This window comes from Lissotriton helveticus, chromosome 4_1 (assembly GCF_964261635.1).
Source record: "Lissotriton helveticus chromosome 4_1, aLisHel1.1, whole genome shotgun sequence".
Taxonomy (NCBI): Eukaryota; Metazoa; Chordata; class Amphibia; order Caudata; family Salamandridae; genus Lissotriton; species Lissotriton helveticus.
Genome location: NC_136063.1, coordinates 1,401,500,797 through 1,401,516,235, shown reverse-complemented (window position 1 = coordinate 1,401,516,235; position 15,439 = coordinate 1,401,500,797). Strand labels below are relative to the sequence as shown.

The 15,439-nt window shown below is 46.0% G+C and overlaps 1 protein-coding gene across 3 annotated transcripts in view; it reads left to right on the top strand.

Moving 5' to 3' along the window:
• The window catches only part of KIAA0319 (KIAA0319 ortholog), a 587,552-nt gene that overhangs the window by 464,193 nt on the left and 107,920 nt on the right, over positions 1-15,439 (top strand). For all 3 annotated transcript variants that reach the window (XM_078687943.1, XM_078687944.1, XM_078687942.1), the window contains exon 15: positions 657-795. In XM_078687943.1, coding sequence (XP_078544069.1) covers positions 657-795 — 139 coding nt within the window. The remainder of the gene's footprint in view (positions 1-656; positions 796-15,439) is intronic.

Here is a 15,439-nt window from a genome sequence, read left to right as displayed (position 1 = left end):
ATACCCCTCACACTCAGGGTGACAAATGCAAAAAGAGCAATTGTTGGACAGAATGCAGTCTTGACTGGGGGTGAACGTATGATTTATTCAGCACTCTGCCCATCATTTGTTTGCGTAGCACCTTTTGTTTTATAGCCCCACCTCTAGCTGTAGGTGTGAGCCATAGCAGGTTGCAAGTTTCAAGGAATTCTGGTATACTAGTCCCACATTAGTAGCTGGGCCCCTATTACTTCACTCCCAGAGTCTTCCTTATGTTACAATTCAGCAAATTCACCAAGTGAGCATGGAGAAACAATTCAACTACAAGATAACCAATGGGAAGCGCTGTTCCAGCGTTAATGTCAGTCCTGTAGCAGGCCAAGATTGTCTCTTTGTCCCATATGTCCAATCATGGTTTGTGCCCGACCAATTCTAACTAATATTCAGCACTTGAGAAGGAACAGAAATAGCTTCAAAGCCAGAAAAGTATTTGAAGAAGAAGGTAGAAATTTATGATCACCCAAATCAAGACTTTAATCCCTTCTGTTTTTATATTTATGTATTATACGATTCTAAACTACAACTGATAGCCAACTCTTGTTTTAGATATCATTTTGGCAGATATTGAAAGCAAGAAATTATTATTATTTTAGATGACTTCTGAATTGTTTTTGCAGGATGTGATGCACAATTCAGACCATGAGGCTATCCTTCAACTAACCAACCTTGTGGAGGGAGTCTACATCTTTCATCTAAAAGTCACAGATGGCCGGGGTGATTCGGACATCGACACGGCTACTGTGGAAGTACGGCCAGGTATGGAGAATCATTGAGCAATAATCGTCGGCTATATTATTAAATGAACATGCCCTTGTACAAATGTATGTAATTATTTCATAGGGGCTGGCAAGAAAGTCATCTAGTTTTATTTTGTTTACAAGGTTTGGAATTGCCAGTTTGCACCGAAATGGGCTATGGTTTAAATCATTGAATTAGAAACTATATATAAGTTTGATTTTCACGTCCCTCGTCCTCCACCTCTACCTTAATGTGAATGCCAAACCCTCACCATTGTCCTTATCTACACCCTCTCCATTATGCTATCTCTTACCATAACCTGGACTGTAGGAAGAACCATATTCCTAACCTTAATCCAAAACTTTACTTTCACCTGCCCTAAACCCAACTCTTAAAGTCATTCTAAACCTAACACGATTACTAACCCATACCCAAACTATTGCTGTAGCCTATTTCCTAATCCTAACTTACACTTTTTTTATAAATAGATCTTTATTCAACTTTCAAAAAAGAACAGACAATATAGGTCATTCATTGTTGCAAAAGGGATCCATTTTACAAGTCATCTGCTGTTTAGGTGAAGGTTACCACCATCATCTGCAAACAAAGTAGAAACTGTCAAGAATATGAGCCTACATGATGTACAATTCTATAACAGTAGCGACATAAACCATAATATTAACCACCAACGGGAGTAACGCCTAAAAAAGCGTGAGTCGCCAGCCGGGCATAAGGTGCACTTTCCTTCAATTGCACCACCTTTGGTCAAGGAATAAGAACATCCGGCAGTGATCACTGGGGACATGCACCTGCCTTTGCTTCTAAGGCCAACACTATCAGTTCCCACTGCATGGTCACCTGCCATCCTACCTCACAGTGGCGGCTGGTGAACTTGGAAAGTGGTGAGGCGAAAGTACATGTCTTAGATCCAATTTCGTAATCAAAGTGAACAATCCCGTGTCCTTGAAAGTGATTCATAGGGGTCTTCCTTCTAGAAACTTTGAAAAGAGCCCGGGCCTGGAACTATTTTGGAATTGGTGAAACACGTTTTACGCTAGCTGTGCAGCCATAGGCGAACTTTTTGAGTTGGTTAAGCAAGCTTTGCACTAGCAGTGCATCCCGAGGATAATTTTCTAGTTGTTAAAACTCTCTGTCCCAGCAGTGTAGCCCTAGGGTGTCCTTTAGAACAACTGAAGCGCATACAATTGTTTCCAGGGTATTTCAATAGTGAAAGGTTGCACTAGGGCAGAGGAGCTTCGCCTCACTGCTTTCTCGCAAAATGCGAGAAAGCCAAAACATAAAATAGTAATAACTTTTAGTTATTACAATTTTATGTTTGCTTTGCACATTGTGGGCGGGGCGGTTGGCGGGGCTGCCCTACTCTTTGAGCAGGGCAGGGGGGAGTGGTTTGGTCACTCCTGAGTGCGCAAAGACTGTTTGGTCAGCCCTCTTGGGCTGCCTAAACCAGTCATGTGCACTCTGCCCTTCTCAGCCTGCATGGAGAACATGCCCACCCCATTAGCTTCCGGCTGGGCAGCGTCCCGACCAATCACAATTCTGATTGGCTTATGGGAGGGAGCCTAGCTGCCTGCTTCCTGTTCCTATCGGAGGCAGGAGAGCAGGAGCCGAGAAGAGGGACCTGGCGGAAAGGTACGTTTAATGTAATTTTTATTTTAATTTTTAGTTCCCGCAATCCCCCAAGCCCCCCCCGTCCCCCCACCCCACCCCCCCGTGAAAGTCACGCAAATCATTTCATAAGTAATAATACCTGGGCATTTTCCCTCGTTTATATTTGTAGTAATGACGTTGTTTCCATTTTTATAATGCACAATTTGTCCCTGGCATGGATGGCATCACTGCCCTTTCCTGTATGAGATTTGGAACAAGTATTCTAAAAGTATGTAACTCTGGGGCCATTAGGTCAGATATGTATACAAATCTCAATTGAAGTACATTTTTGAACAGCCTTAATGTTGCTTTTTAATATAATTGTTTAATATTATTTAATTTAGGATTTTTGGCAGAGCGTGTAAGGGGTTCATTGCACTGACAAATCTGTGAATATACTGCACTGACAAATGAAAAGTGTTTTCTCTTTCTTGCTGAAAGAGAGGTGAGAAGGGATGGTGCAGCGTTGGCAGGAGGAATAGGGAAGCGCCACTAAAGTGAATACAAGTTTTCTTGCAAAGGGCACATCATTTTGGATTTTGTAAATATCGAATAAAAACGCTTTACGAAAAAATGTAATTAAACTGTACTCATTGTTTCTTGTGAGTGCAAAAGAAACCGCCTCACCGTGTTCATTAATAGACATGGAACTTGAGGCAGAGCATTTGTCTGGAATCACACAATTTAGGAAAGTGGAGTGCAGGAACATGATTTGAGGGAGAGAATGCTATGAGTGAAACATCGAAAGGCACCTACAGCAGTTACAGGGAATGTTATACAATAGAGATCCAATAGTTTTTTAATATACTGCCAACTTAAGCGTCTCATTTTGTTTACCTTTAGTGCTTGCTGGAACTCCACTGCTATGTAGGTATCTGGCAGTCTGAGCTGTGTGCTCCTATCCAACTGCAAGTGGGTCTGTTGAACTCCTGATCAGAAATCAGTATAGGGCTGGGTCTAAACTTGCTTCTCCCCGCTTCAACCTCTCTTCTGATAGGGTGCTTGGATAGCGGGCTGACATGCCTCTCCGTCGAGCAGGCTTCATTCTTCAGACATGCTGCGCTGATTTGGGGATGCGCAGCATGTCTATGGCTTGCAAATGTTTGAAGGGAGCTGAGATATAAAACGCCCCTCAAACATGCGCTGTCCTGAGAACTCTGCTAATATAGTACTTTACTTTTTACTGCTGACATGCACACTTGGCCCTGACAGCACACAGACAACAGAAATGAAAGCTTTCAAAGTGACCGGTGTGTCGGTTTATCTGTTTTCATTGCTGCTGCTGTAGCTGCAAAAAGCAACTTCTTCATGTTTATCTGATTAAATTAGTGGGGCTGAGCTCCGGCGCCGTCTATGGGCCAGCCGCCCCTCAGCTGTCCTCAGCGTGGCAAGCACATCCGCCTTTGCCTTGGCCCATCTATCTCAGCAGATCTCCCAACCTCTGACTCAAGTCTGGCACTCTATGGGTCTTCCATGCCATTGCTATGCGTTGTTTTGCTGAAACCAGGGCTACATCTGTGAACCCTGTGAGGTATTTAGCTCCCTTCGGTCAGGAAATTAAGCCTTAGAGGCATAGCAATGGTTCCAACTGCAGTGTTTTTCAACCAATTTAATAGTAACCTCAAGTACCTCCACACAGAAACGGCGAAACGATAGGCTTTTGCCACAACATTTGGAAAAATCCAGCCTTTAGGAATTGGCAGCGGGGACATCTGGAATCTGCACCCTCATTCATGTGGTCTGTACATGTAGGGGTGAGGTAGGTATTGTGAAGGTAGTTCAGGTGTATTTTAAGCAGGCATAGCAGGACACCCTTTAAATTAATTCTAGCACCCAAGGCCAATTATCCGATATATCTACCCCGATATTTTGCTCCCACCCTGCCCTAAGTGGCAGTGTTGGGCCAGCTTGTAGGGTCAGTAGGATAATATATAGCACCGATACTGCCCTTTGTGCCGATCCATTGGTAAGTAGCATCTTGAGGGCAAGTATTGTAGTGGGCTCCAATCCTTTCTGCTGCCATAACTGCTGCAGTGTTTTGTCTAATGAAGGTAAGTGATGAATTGACCCGATCCCGGGTTGAACTCATCTTGGAGTTCCTGGAAGGTACAAAGAGTCCCATGTATATAGAGGTTGCCCGCTTCAGAGTCACCAGTCTTGGTTTGTCATGTGTGGCTATGAGGCAACAAAAAGGATGAGGGGACCAAAGCGGGAGTTCCAGTGTATACAGGTGTCTGTGTTGTTTGGAGTATATGTATCTTCTGCAGCAGTGCCCTGCCATCTCACCCAGTTTATGTGCTATTCGCTGCTCCACTCACGGTGTCATTAACCAACATATTATCTCAGGGTTCTGCATGTCTCCGATGATATGTTTCGTTTCCGGATCCTGGTCTGGGCTCAGCCACCTAGCTACCCACTGAAGCTGGGCAGGGCATCAGCATAGTATAGGTCATAATTGGGGGTCCCTAAGCCCCCAGCATCAGTGGGACATTGTATCTTAAGTTGGGCAAGCCATTTCCTGCCGAGATCTCAAACTAGATTGGAGAGAATTTTATGCAGGTCGGTAATCACCTTGCTGGGTAGCTGAACCGAAAGAGCCGGGAAGAATTAACGTAATCTAGGGAGGGCCAGCATTTTAGATATCGCTATCCTGCCCATTGGGAACAGCAGGAAGGGCATCCAGAATTTCACAGACTTTTGTGTTGATGCTATCAGCGTGCCCAGATTTACCACCTGGTATTTAAAAGTCTGAAATTTCGCCTCTATCCCCATTTGGGAGAGTCCAGCACATACCTTCTCCTGTAGGTGAGAGAGAGGAAGAATTCAGAATTTATTGCAGTTAATTTTTAACCAGGACATATTTCAAAACTCATTCAAAATGTCCATCACCTCCAGAAGAGCCACCACGCGGTCCGTAAGATAAATCAAGGAGTCGTCAGCATGTAGAGAGAGAGATGATCTACCACTGGTCTCTGAGGCGTAGTTCCCAATTTGCCTACCTACTACACAGCAGACAGGCCAGGGGCTCCATAAAAATGAGGGGCGATAAAGGGGCACCACTGCCTATGTGTCCCTACCAATCGAGAATTGCGCTATCATCTGGCCCATCCAGCCTGGTGCCACTGGTTGGGTGCACAGTAGTTGAAATCACTGTCTGAAGCAGGGACTGACACCCAGTTCTTTCAGGATTACCATTAAATAGGGCCACCCCACGGTGTTGAAAGCTGTGTTTATATCAAGAGAGAGAGACACATGACATGTGTTAGATTTCTGGACATTGTTTACCAAACAGGCGTCTGAGATTAAGGAAAGTATTCCTCTGCAGCACTAATCCGTTATGATTAGGATGTATCCTTGTATTGACCACTGTTAGGAGCCTGTTGGCTAGTACTTTCCAGGCAGGCCTAAAACCTGTATATTCTTGCAGCAGGACCTTCCGTCCGCATTTTCAGCTTGGATCTTGAGAATTGTGAACTCATCCCTGAGGACTGACAATTGAGAATGGAGTTCCTTGACTGTTGGGTGCATCTCCTTAAGGGTGGCGGCTGAGATCCAGGGCAACCACATCAATCTTAGCTTCCAGTGACTTTACAAATAGCCTGCAGTAGCTGGTCAAATGTACTCAAGTGTTCCTCCAGCCTTGATCCCACTTGTGACAAAGGATCGTGGTGCTAGGGGGCTTAGCCATGGTGTAAAGAAACCCTTAGATGTTGTGGCTTTGGAAATTTGAGGTTTCACCATCCATGGCAGAGGTAGACCAAGCTGTAGAAACCAGGCCCGGGGCAGCGGGGAGATCAGTGACCCCAGCGACAGCAACAAAGTCAGCACAGTGCTGCCACAACCACAGTCCGACGCAATGTGCCCAATGTCAGGCAAGGCTAACCGACCAGCATGGGCCCAGTGTTTAATCCTGCTCCTTCGTTCCGCGTGCAGCATGCCAAGGTGGATGTACTCTCTTGCTAGCCGACAACAAACTCACAGCCCTATATAGTGTCATATATTGTGGGATCCATGCAAGTGACACCAGAAGCGTAACAAAACCTTAGGGGGCCCTACTGCAAGGTATGCTATTGGTGGCCCCATTCATAGCACCAGTGCACTATCACCCACCTAATTGCACACCCCTGTGAAAAGGCATCAAAGCATATAAGAAAATGTTACACAAACCCAGAATTTGCCTTACAACAGCTGAGATATAACCCCAGCAGCAGAAAAACTGCAGGCTCATGCCTCTCAGAAGTGCTGCATCTTAAGAGGTACGGAATGCCCCGACTTTAGCTTTAGATAGCGGAGCTGTCTCAAAGGTTCCACTGATCTTCCAAGAGACTTCTGTAGACAGAAGAGAGTTTTACAGACAATGTACAGAAGTGCTCTATCTCGCATTCATAGGCATTGACTTTAAGTAGCAGAACTACACCCAGAGAGCACAGAACCTACCTAGACTGGCTTTGGTATTACACAGAAACATTATGACCCGCCTTTCCCAAGACTTTGCTCTATCACAAAGTGGCACACTTTCTAACCGCAAATCATAATTTGCTCTGGGAAGGTGCCTTTTTCTGAGAAAAAAGAGCTTTGCACTGCTTTCCATCACTTTCGTCAAGGGGGGCATTACTTGGGCAGATCAGTGCGAACACCCATAGGTTTTGTCGCAGATCGTGATCTACTAAGATGCCAGACCGGGCTTTGCATCAAAAAATAATACCCCCTTGAAGCAAGTGTTAACCTGGGTAAATGTGTTCATGTCTCAAATACACCAATGCATTGCATGTGGGATGAAGTGCAAAGCACACTCCCAATGCTTGGGGCTTTTTTGAGTTTGTCTAGGAAGGATTTTGTACTGGAAATGTATGCTTTTGGTACAAAACCTTTGCAAGACAGTGCAAACTCGCCTCTTCACCATGGTGTAAGGTTGTATGTCGTGCAAGGTATTCTTCTGCACCTCTACCACCAGAACACATCACTAACCCCTCCGCCCTCCGGCTGAATCTTTTTGCACCTGATCAGAGCATGTGGAAAATAGCAATTTTCTTCCCAGAATTTGGGGAAGCCATGTGGAAAAGGCCATGGTATTCCTTGGTTTGTGTGGCTGTTACCCATTTCTGACAGAGAGAACTCATCATTGCCGAATTTTATTTCTGGAATATTGGCCGGAATTTATTTATTTTATTTATTTATTTATTAAGCTTGTAGAGCGCGACAGCTACCCAAAAAGGGTTTCCTGGTGCTAGATAAGGTAGTGTGCCTGAGGACCGAGGTCGCAGAAGTACTGAACACCTTATTGATTGAACAGCCAGGTTTTGACAGCTCTGCGAAATCGGACATAGCTGGTTTCTGTCCGGATGTGTAAGGGAAGAGAGTTCCAAAATTTGTAATTCCTCCCCTGCGGTTTCCCCTCACCAAAATCTGCCAAACTCATAACGAGTGCTTTAGTGATTAGCTTTTTAATAAACATTGGCTGTTTTCAAGGACCCTGCGTCTCTTCCTTGGCCCTTTCACTGGCTCAGACAGTGCTGTTGCCACTACTGCAGCCTGTGTTTCTTCCTACCACTGGACTCAGTGCTGCCGTCCACTACTGGATCCTGTACTGATCCCTTCTCCCAATGAACCCTGTATTTCTCTGTCCACTCTACATTTCCCTGCTCCTTGCGCCCTTTGCTGCTCGCTACTACTTAGGACCCTGTCCTCGCCAACCCCCTTTACCCTGAGCTTTTCTCCTCCTCCACTGAGCCCCTCTTAACCGTGTACTGATTTCATACTTGCCATCATTTTGTGACCAAAAAGACGCAGGGGTTTCTAGGTTTTAAAATGACTCATTAGACTAATGATGATGTCACTACAAAGACACCACGTGACCTTACCAACCAGGGGTGGCACTCCAGCCTTCTGTCTTCGACGTCCACTGGGAAGGGTCCTTAAACTTTGACTCTACAGAGAATGAGGTCACATGGACCGAGGAGAGAGCTGCCCCAGCTGCAATACCCGTACATGCAGCAGGACACAGTGGTACCGAGCCCCGCGCCTCCCCGACACTGTGAACCGGCGGGCCTGAAAGCTCCTGGATGGGTCCCGAGTGGGGCCCCCTCCATGCACTTTGCAGCACTCCCCGCCCCGCCCCCACAAGTTTCGTTGCGCCACTTGGACAGTGGCTGGTCAGAGATTAATTTATGGCAACAGTTAGAGCCAGAAAGGCACATGGCAGGCACCTGCCTTTTCAACCCTCTGCTCTCCAACTCTTCTTTATCCTGCACTGCTTTCAGACCCCATCTGCACCCTATATTGCCCTCAGACCCCCAGGACATACAGTGTTATGCCCCCACCGCCCTAGACCAGACTCTGTTCTCTAACCCCTTTAGACCCTGTGCTGCCCTTTGCCCATCCTGCAGCATGCTAGTGTCTGTCCCTCTGAGCCCTCTGAGCCCTCTGGACACTCTGGTGCTCTCTCTAAACTGTCTGCCGCATGTTTGAACTTCTTCGACCCTTATCTTCTTTGAACCCTGCACAGGGCCGTCCTCCTGTCATTCTGACCTGCGCTCACTCCCAGTTGCCCGAGTGTGACCTGAGTTTAGCTTCTGTATAGTGATGAAATATTAACCAAGGTTCAATAATGGACAACTCAGGTACTGAATGTCCAGCAGCCGTGCTGGCTTTATTATGTGTATGAAATATGCATCCACTACCACCACCCATGTACTTCTATGTACTATAAGCTTACAAATGTCTGTTCAATATATAAAAAACAAAACAATTGGTATTGCAATGTGGATTGATATAGTACTTTCTGAGGTTAGCCTGTTTCTAGCACTCCAAGCTTTGCCTGATATCGAAAACTTGGATACAGTGACACAGCTGAACTCGCCAGGAAAACACGATTTGATGGAAAACACGATTTGATCAAGTGGAATTAACAGCCAGGATTAGTTCCCAGTTTTGTAGTTTTCACAGCTGTGAATGTTCTAAAACACACCAATCACGATACATACATTTATAGGTGCATGCACACACCTTTCTTTTATATAGCAATCTAGACCATAGTTGAGTGACAGGGTAAATTGTAGGTGTTTGTTTATTATTACCGAACTGAGAAATAAACCTTTATTGATCCTAGGAGCAAGAAAGGTTGTGTTGGCCTCAACGAGATTTAATCGTGTTACATTTCCAAGGTCCTCAGCAAGCAGTACAACGTGGTAGGCAAATAGATCTGCGGAAGAATAGCATAAAAGGTTAAAGTGCTCAACAGAGCAACCGGTCAGTATGAAGCAAGTTTCTGGTAAGATTGGCGGCAGATATTTGAAGCCCTGACACATATGACCCTGTTGGACTTACAGATATCCCCTGTGATCGCTCCGTTGGGATACACGGAGTCGGTCCCAACTGCCCAACGCAAATTCGTGGATTTTAGCATTTTATTAGCCAGACGTAGGGTGGCCTGCCGATGGGGCAGGGTTAGGGTGCCCACATTTAAGGACTGCCTAGGAGATTTGATCCTATGGCAAGAACAGTTAAATACATATGCTGAACTGGTTACAGAACCTTCCAGACCACGAGATATATGGGCCCGCTCACTCTGTACCCGTTAGAGCACCCACTGCCAGTTCAGACCGACACAGCACCAGCGTCCACATAGAATACCTACGCAAGCACATGCAATATAATTGCTAATACTCTGGGAACTGTTGATGTGTTGGCCAATTGTGTGACTCAGATGTGCCATGTGGATTCATTGTCAATTCTCTATCCAGGGTGTGGTTATAATTCATCTGATCGATGTCTGTGATAACTGGGTGCAAGCCCTTTACTAGCCATTCATGTGGCCTACGGACGGACTGATTCAGAAACTGATGCCAATAGGAATACATTTTGCCTATATAATGCAATATAATGTACCACTCTTCTCGCATCGTGCGTGGTATTGTTGTGCCTATATATATGTACTTGTGCTGGCAATATAATTTGGAAATGTTTGTTAATGCTGAATAAAACACCAATAAAAAAATACAAAAAAGTTTCTGGTAAGATAACTTGGGTGGTTAATGCCCTTGCTGCAGTTACCTGTGTTCAGTCGTCTGATCACAGGTGTTACATCATTATTAAAGGCCCTGGAATGTTAAAATGACTGCTGCTGAACAATGCGACAGCTGCATGTCACACACCATAATCCAAGTATCACAGCTGAGCAGGTTCATGTGCTTGTTGCTGTGATCCATGCATAACTTTTAGATCAAAAGCCATACATTTCAATCTTTGAAGGGCTACATCGAACATTCATTATTGATTTCAATATGAATACTAGTAAGGAGGAAAGCAAATACCATCCACCAAAAGAAGCAAACAAATGTGCTGTATGAACGTTTGTCTCCCCAGATAGAAGAAATGTGGTCTACAGCTTACAAGACAGGAAGATCCTGTAAAACAAATGAATTCAGATGATTTCATATACAGTTCTACTCAAGAATCACCTCCGGGCCTTTGCGGAATGTTAAAGGATGAGCAGATGGCCGGTATTATTCTCGGGGAAAGGTGGTAATCCTAAGTAAGGTCAAGAAACATGGAATAAATTAGGTCAGCAGGACTAGGTTGTTGCTTCTTTGATTTACCTGATCTCAATGCAAGAAGGCGTAGTGCAGGCCCTTGCAGCTCCTCTAAGCGCAGTGATGATGGTCACAGCATTTGAATGTCATCAAGCCATCTGCTTTTCTAGCAATGCTCAGGTACCTCTCCTTGGAGCTCTTCAGTTTGGATTGGGCCTGGTACACAGAGATGTATGTGGAACTAAGTTGGAGCTTCAAGGTGGGCCAACATTGTTTCACCCAATGACCCTGCGAAGGCCACACCCACTCCAGGAAGGAAAAATCCTGCCTTATTGTCTAAAGCAATAAATACAATTATTTCCTGGAATGACAGCAGCCACTGGCTTTCTATTAATTTTGTAATACACAATCAAGGCTGAGAAGGGCTTTCTAGGTCCACGAGTCCTGGGGGCCCCCCACGCACTGCAGGTGTTGCTGGACCATATGTTACGCCCCTGAGTCACACCACCCGGACTCCACACGGTGTATAGGTTTTAGCAATGTCTGTGTTTGGTAGACTTCACTTGGTGGTGGCCGAGCCCGAACCCAAATGCGGCAAATACCGACATATCTAGAATGGGTCAGTTTTCAGAGTGAAAGTTTATGTATTCACTTTGGGTCCTATTCACAAAGAGCCTCCACACATGTGGCGGAGGCTCTGCACTTGTGGAGGGTTCTCCGCACTGCAGTTTCTCATTACGGAGATCCTTCGCCGAGTGTGGAGATCCGGCCACGACTGCGGAGCCTCCTCCATAATTGGAGAGGCTGTTTGTGAATCTGACCCTTTGTGTTTTGTGGCCTTTCCTGTCCTAGATGATGGGCCCAGCCACACAAGTGCTTTGGTGTGCTAAGAATGATCCGCAAAGTTCTGCCACTTCTCCCGGACCAAGCTAAGAAAACTTTGGTCCAGGCACTCATCCTTTCCAAGATAGACTACGGTAATGCCCTTTATCTGGGCGCCCCTAAGTATGTCACCTCAAACCTGCAGATTGTGCAGAACTCAGCGGCAAGAATGCTTACGGGAACCCAGTATCGCTGCTCAGCAGCACCGGCACTCCGCACCCTCCATTGGTTACCGGTGCAGGAAATAATCAAGTTCAAGGCCTTATGTGTCACCCAAAAGTCCTTAGGGGGAACTGGACCTCCTATCATTAAATCCATGATCCGGCCCCATAAGGCAAACAGAAGCCTTCGCTCGGATGAGATGCACTTTGCGGTAGTCCCAAAAATCAAGAAAGCCAGAAGTGGGGGCCAGCTCTTCTCGTACAATGCATCTAAATTGTGGAACAAACTGCCTTTGCAGTTACGTAAACAATACAATCATTTAGCCTTCCGCTAACAACTGCTTCTTTCCTAGAAGGTAGGTCACTCTCGTGTCTTCTCAGCGCTGGGATGCTCCCGGGTAGCTATGTGCTTTATAAAAATCCTTCTATTTTACAAGTGGGATACCATTTTTCATGAGGAGTGGGGGAATGCTGGATGTGAAGAATTTTATGATCCTACAGATTTCTCAATTTTCCTTCACAGAAATGCAAGAAAGATGCATCATTTCAGGCAAAGGTTAATATGTACACTGTATTTTAGGATTGAAAGGCATTAGGACCAATGTAAGTCACACCACCTTGTACTCCATGGCATATCTCGTTTTCAGAATGTTTGGGTTTGGTGTGATTCTCTTGGTGGCAGCTGAGCCGAGAATATCATTTAAAGCTGCAGCTCAGCTCTCTATTGTTGGCTCTGGGTATCATGAGTTTTTGGACAACCAAAAAACCCTATATATCAATGTGACCAGAAGGGTCTGATGGGTAAAACAGTATATTACTGTTCGATGGCATGTGGAGATGTAGATACACTTGCTCTGCATACTCCTGCAATCTACTGTTGAGTTCGGAGATATGCAAGTTGTTTTTCTTCGAAGGAATCTTTCAAGTCACGAGATAGAGTGACTTCTCCTCTCGATGATATTGCGCATGGGCATAGACTCCTTTGTTAGATTTTTTTCTCTCCACCATCGGGTTTCGCACGTGTGTACATCTGCTCCGTGATTTCGACTCCCTTCAGTACGATTCTGTGGTTTTTAACTGTCTTCAACAGTATTATTTTCAATCATGATTTTTCATTTCTGCGCTGCTCTCGAATTTTATTGGTTTGGCCTTCGACCGACCACTCTTCGGCACGCCACCTGTCTCCGGCCTAACCTTCTGCTTGCACCCGCTTCCATCGAGGATGCCTGTCTGATGGCACAATCACCCTTCGGATTTTGCCTGCGTGGCCATGCGAAATACTCGCACACGAGCAACACCCTGTGTGCAACTGGTGCCTTTCACTCGATCATTGAGAAGCCAATTACGATGCATGTAAGTCATTTTGATCCAAGGAAACTCTATGGGATCAACAGGCTCATCAGTTAAAAATGCCTTGCAGAAGCGAAGATGACACTCCCGACCTGTTTGGTGAAGAGCACGCCCAGGAAGAGCCAGCCAGAGAAGACAAAGAGTGGGCTTTCTCCTTTGATAAAAGAAAGCTCTGGCTCTGACATGGAGGTGGGTATGGAGATGCATAGCATTCCATCGGGCCAGAGCCTGAGTACTGGGACCCCAGACCCTGCTCTTCTACCCAGGCAGATCTCTAAACAATTTCCCTTCTTGCTCTGAGAGGTTGCTGGACCACCGCTGCCATCTGGCAATAGTCGGATCCGAAAAACAGTTTTGGACGCCCCATCCTCAGGCCAGGCACCGAAGATTGATACCAAGCCAAGCCTTTGACATTGACCTCTTCGGAGTATGCTTCTGTTTTGGCCCGACCATCTGGATCAACCTGGCAACTGACCACATCTACCTCGGTGCTGAGCAAAAAGCAGATTTGCACCCAGAAAGCCCCAGTACCGAAATATATGGAGCCGGAAGCCGCGAAACCTTCATCGGCTTCCATGTCACCAGTCAAGCCCTTTCTCGTAAAAATGGACAAACACCCAAGTAAAATTCGAATCCAAGAAGGTACTGAGCGGATACTTGCTTCTTTGCCACTTCCAGGAGACTCTAGACATTCAGTTTCCTCCTAAAAAGAAGACCAAAAATGTAGCCACCAATCCTACACACAGCCTCCTCCTCCACCACCACCGCCACTGCCTCCTCCTCCTTCACTTCCATCATCACCACCTCATCCGCTCCTACATTTCCATCCCCAGACCCACTTGATGCTTCACCTCCAGGGTAACCAGGTACTGACAATGGAGGGTTATAAGGGCAATTAGGTGTTCCTGACCCATTGGATGCATACAACACTTAATCCCATTACCCCCATCGATCTAGATCTACATCCTACTCGTCCCTCCTTTCCAGAAGATGCCACATTTTTTTCAGCAAGTTATTGCTAGGGCAGCAGCTTTGCATAGCTTTGAGCTGCACAAAAAGTCCCCAAATCAGGACTTTTTGCTTGACACTCTCTCTTCCACACACGGGGACACTCAGTATTTGCCCATGTTTCCCATCATGATGAAACATGCTGAGGACATTTGTAATGAGCCGGTCTGTGCCGAGTTATCACCCCAAGGGTGGACAAAAAATATAAGGCGGTTCCTTCAGACCCACTCTTTATCAGAAGTCAAGTTCCACCGGACTCCATCATTGCAACTACTGCTCGTCAGTGGCCAAACAGCCTGGCTACTGGAGATGCTGCACCTCCTGAGAAGGAAAGTAAGCCCATAGATGTGGCTGGGAAAAGGGTTGCAGCATAGGTGGCTAATCATTAGCATATTGCCAATTCACAAGCCCTTCTGGCCCACTATGGTATAGCCCATTGGGTAGAGATGGAGGACTCTCAGAGGAACAACGCAAAAGAGGACAACACATTGTCACAGAGGGTCAGGCAATTTCCTATAATTCCATCCAATGCACACTAGATGCAGCAGATACAGCGGCTAGGGGTGTTAATACCAGCGTGTTTCACGCTTGCCTAAGGTGTTCTGGGGTCAAGCTGGAGGTCCAGCAGGCAATACTAAATATGCCTTTTGACAAGGATCACCCTTTTGGCCCACAGATGGAGACTACCCTGATCAGATGAAGAAAGACACTGACTCAACTAAGGCCATGGGAACTTTACAAACAACCACTTCTAGGGGGTTCTTTAGTCGCTCAGTTTTCAGGGGTCCAACTAAATCCACCACCACAGACACCTCCACTGCCCAACAGAAACAAAGCCAGTCCACCTACAGTAAGGGCTATTTTAAAGGTCCTTTCAGAGGCAGAACCAACAAGGGAAGGGGTGTCTCCGCACGTGGAACAACACCCACAGCAGAGCAGTGAATAGCCAATCCTTCCCCGACCACACAACACCTGTTGTGGGCAGGCTACAATTTTCCTACCCAGTCTGGGAGTCCATCATCACAGACCAGTGGGTACTAGCCATTATCCAACATGGCTATT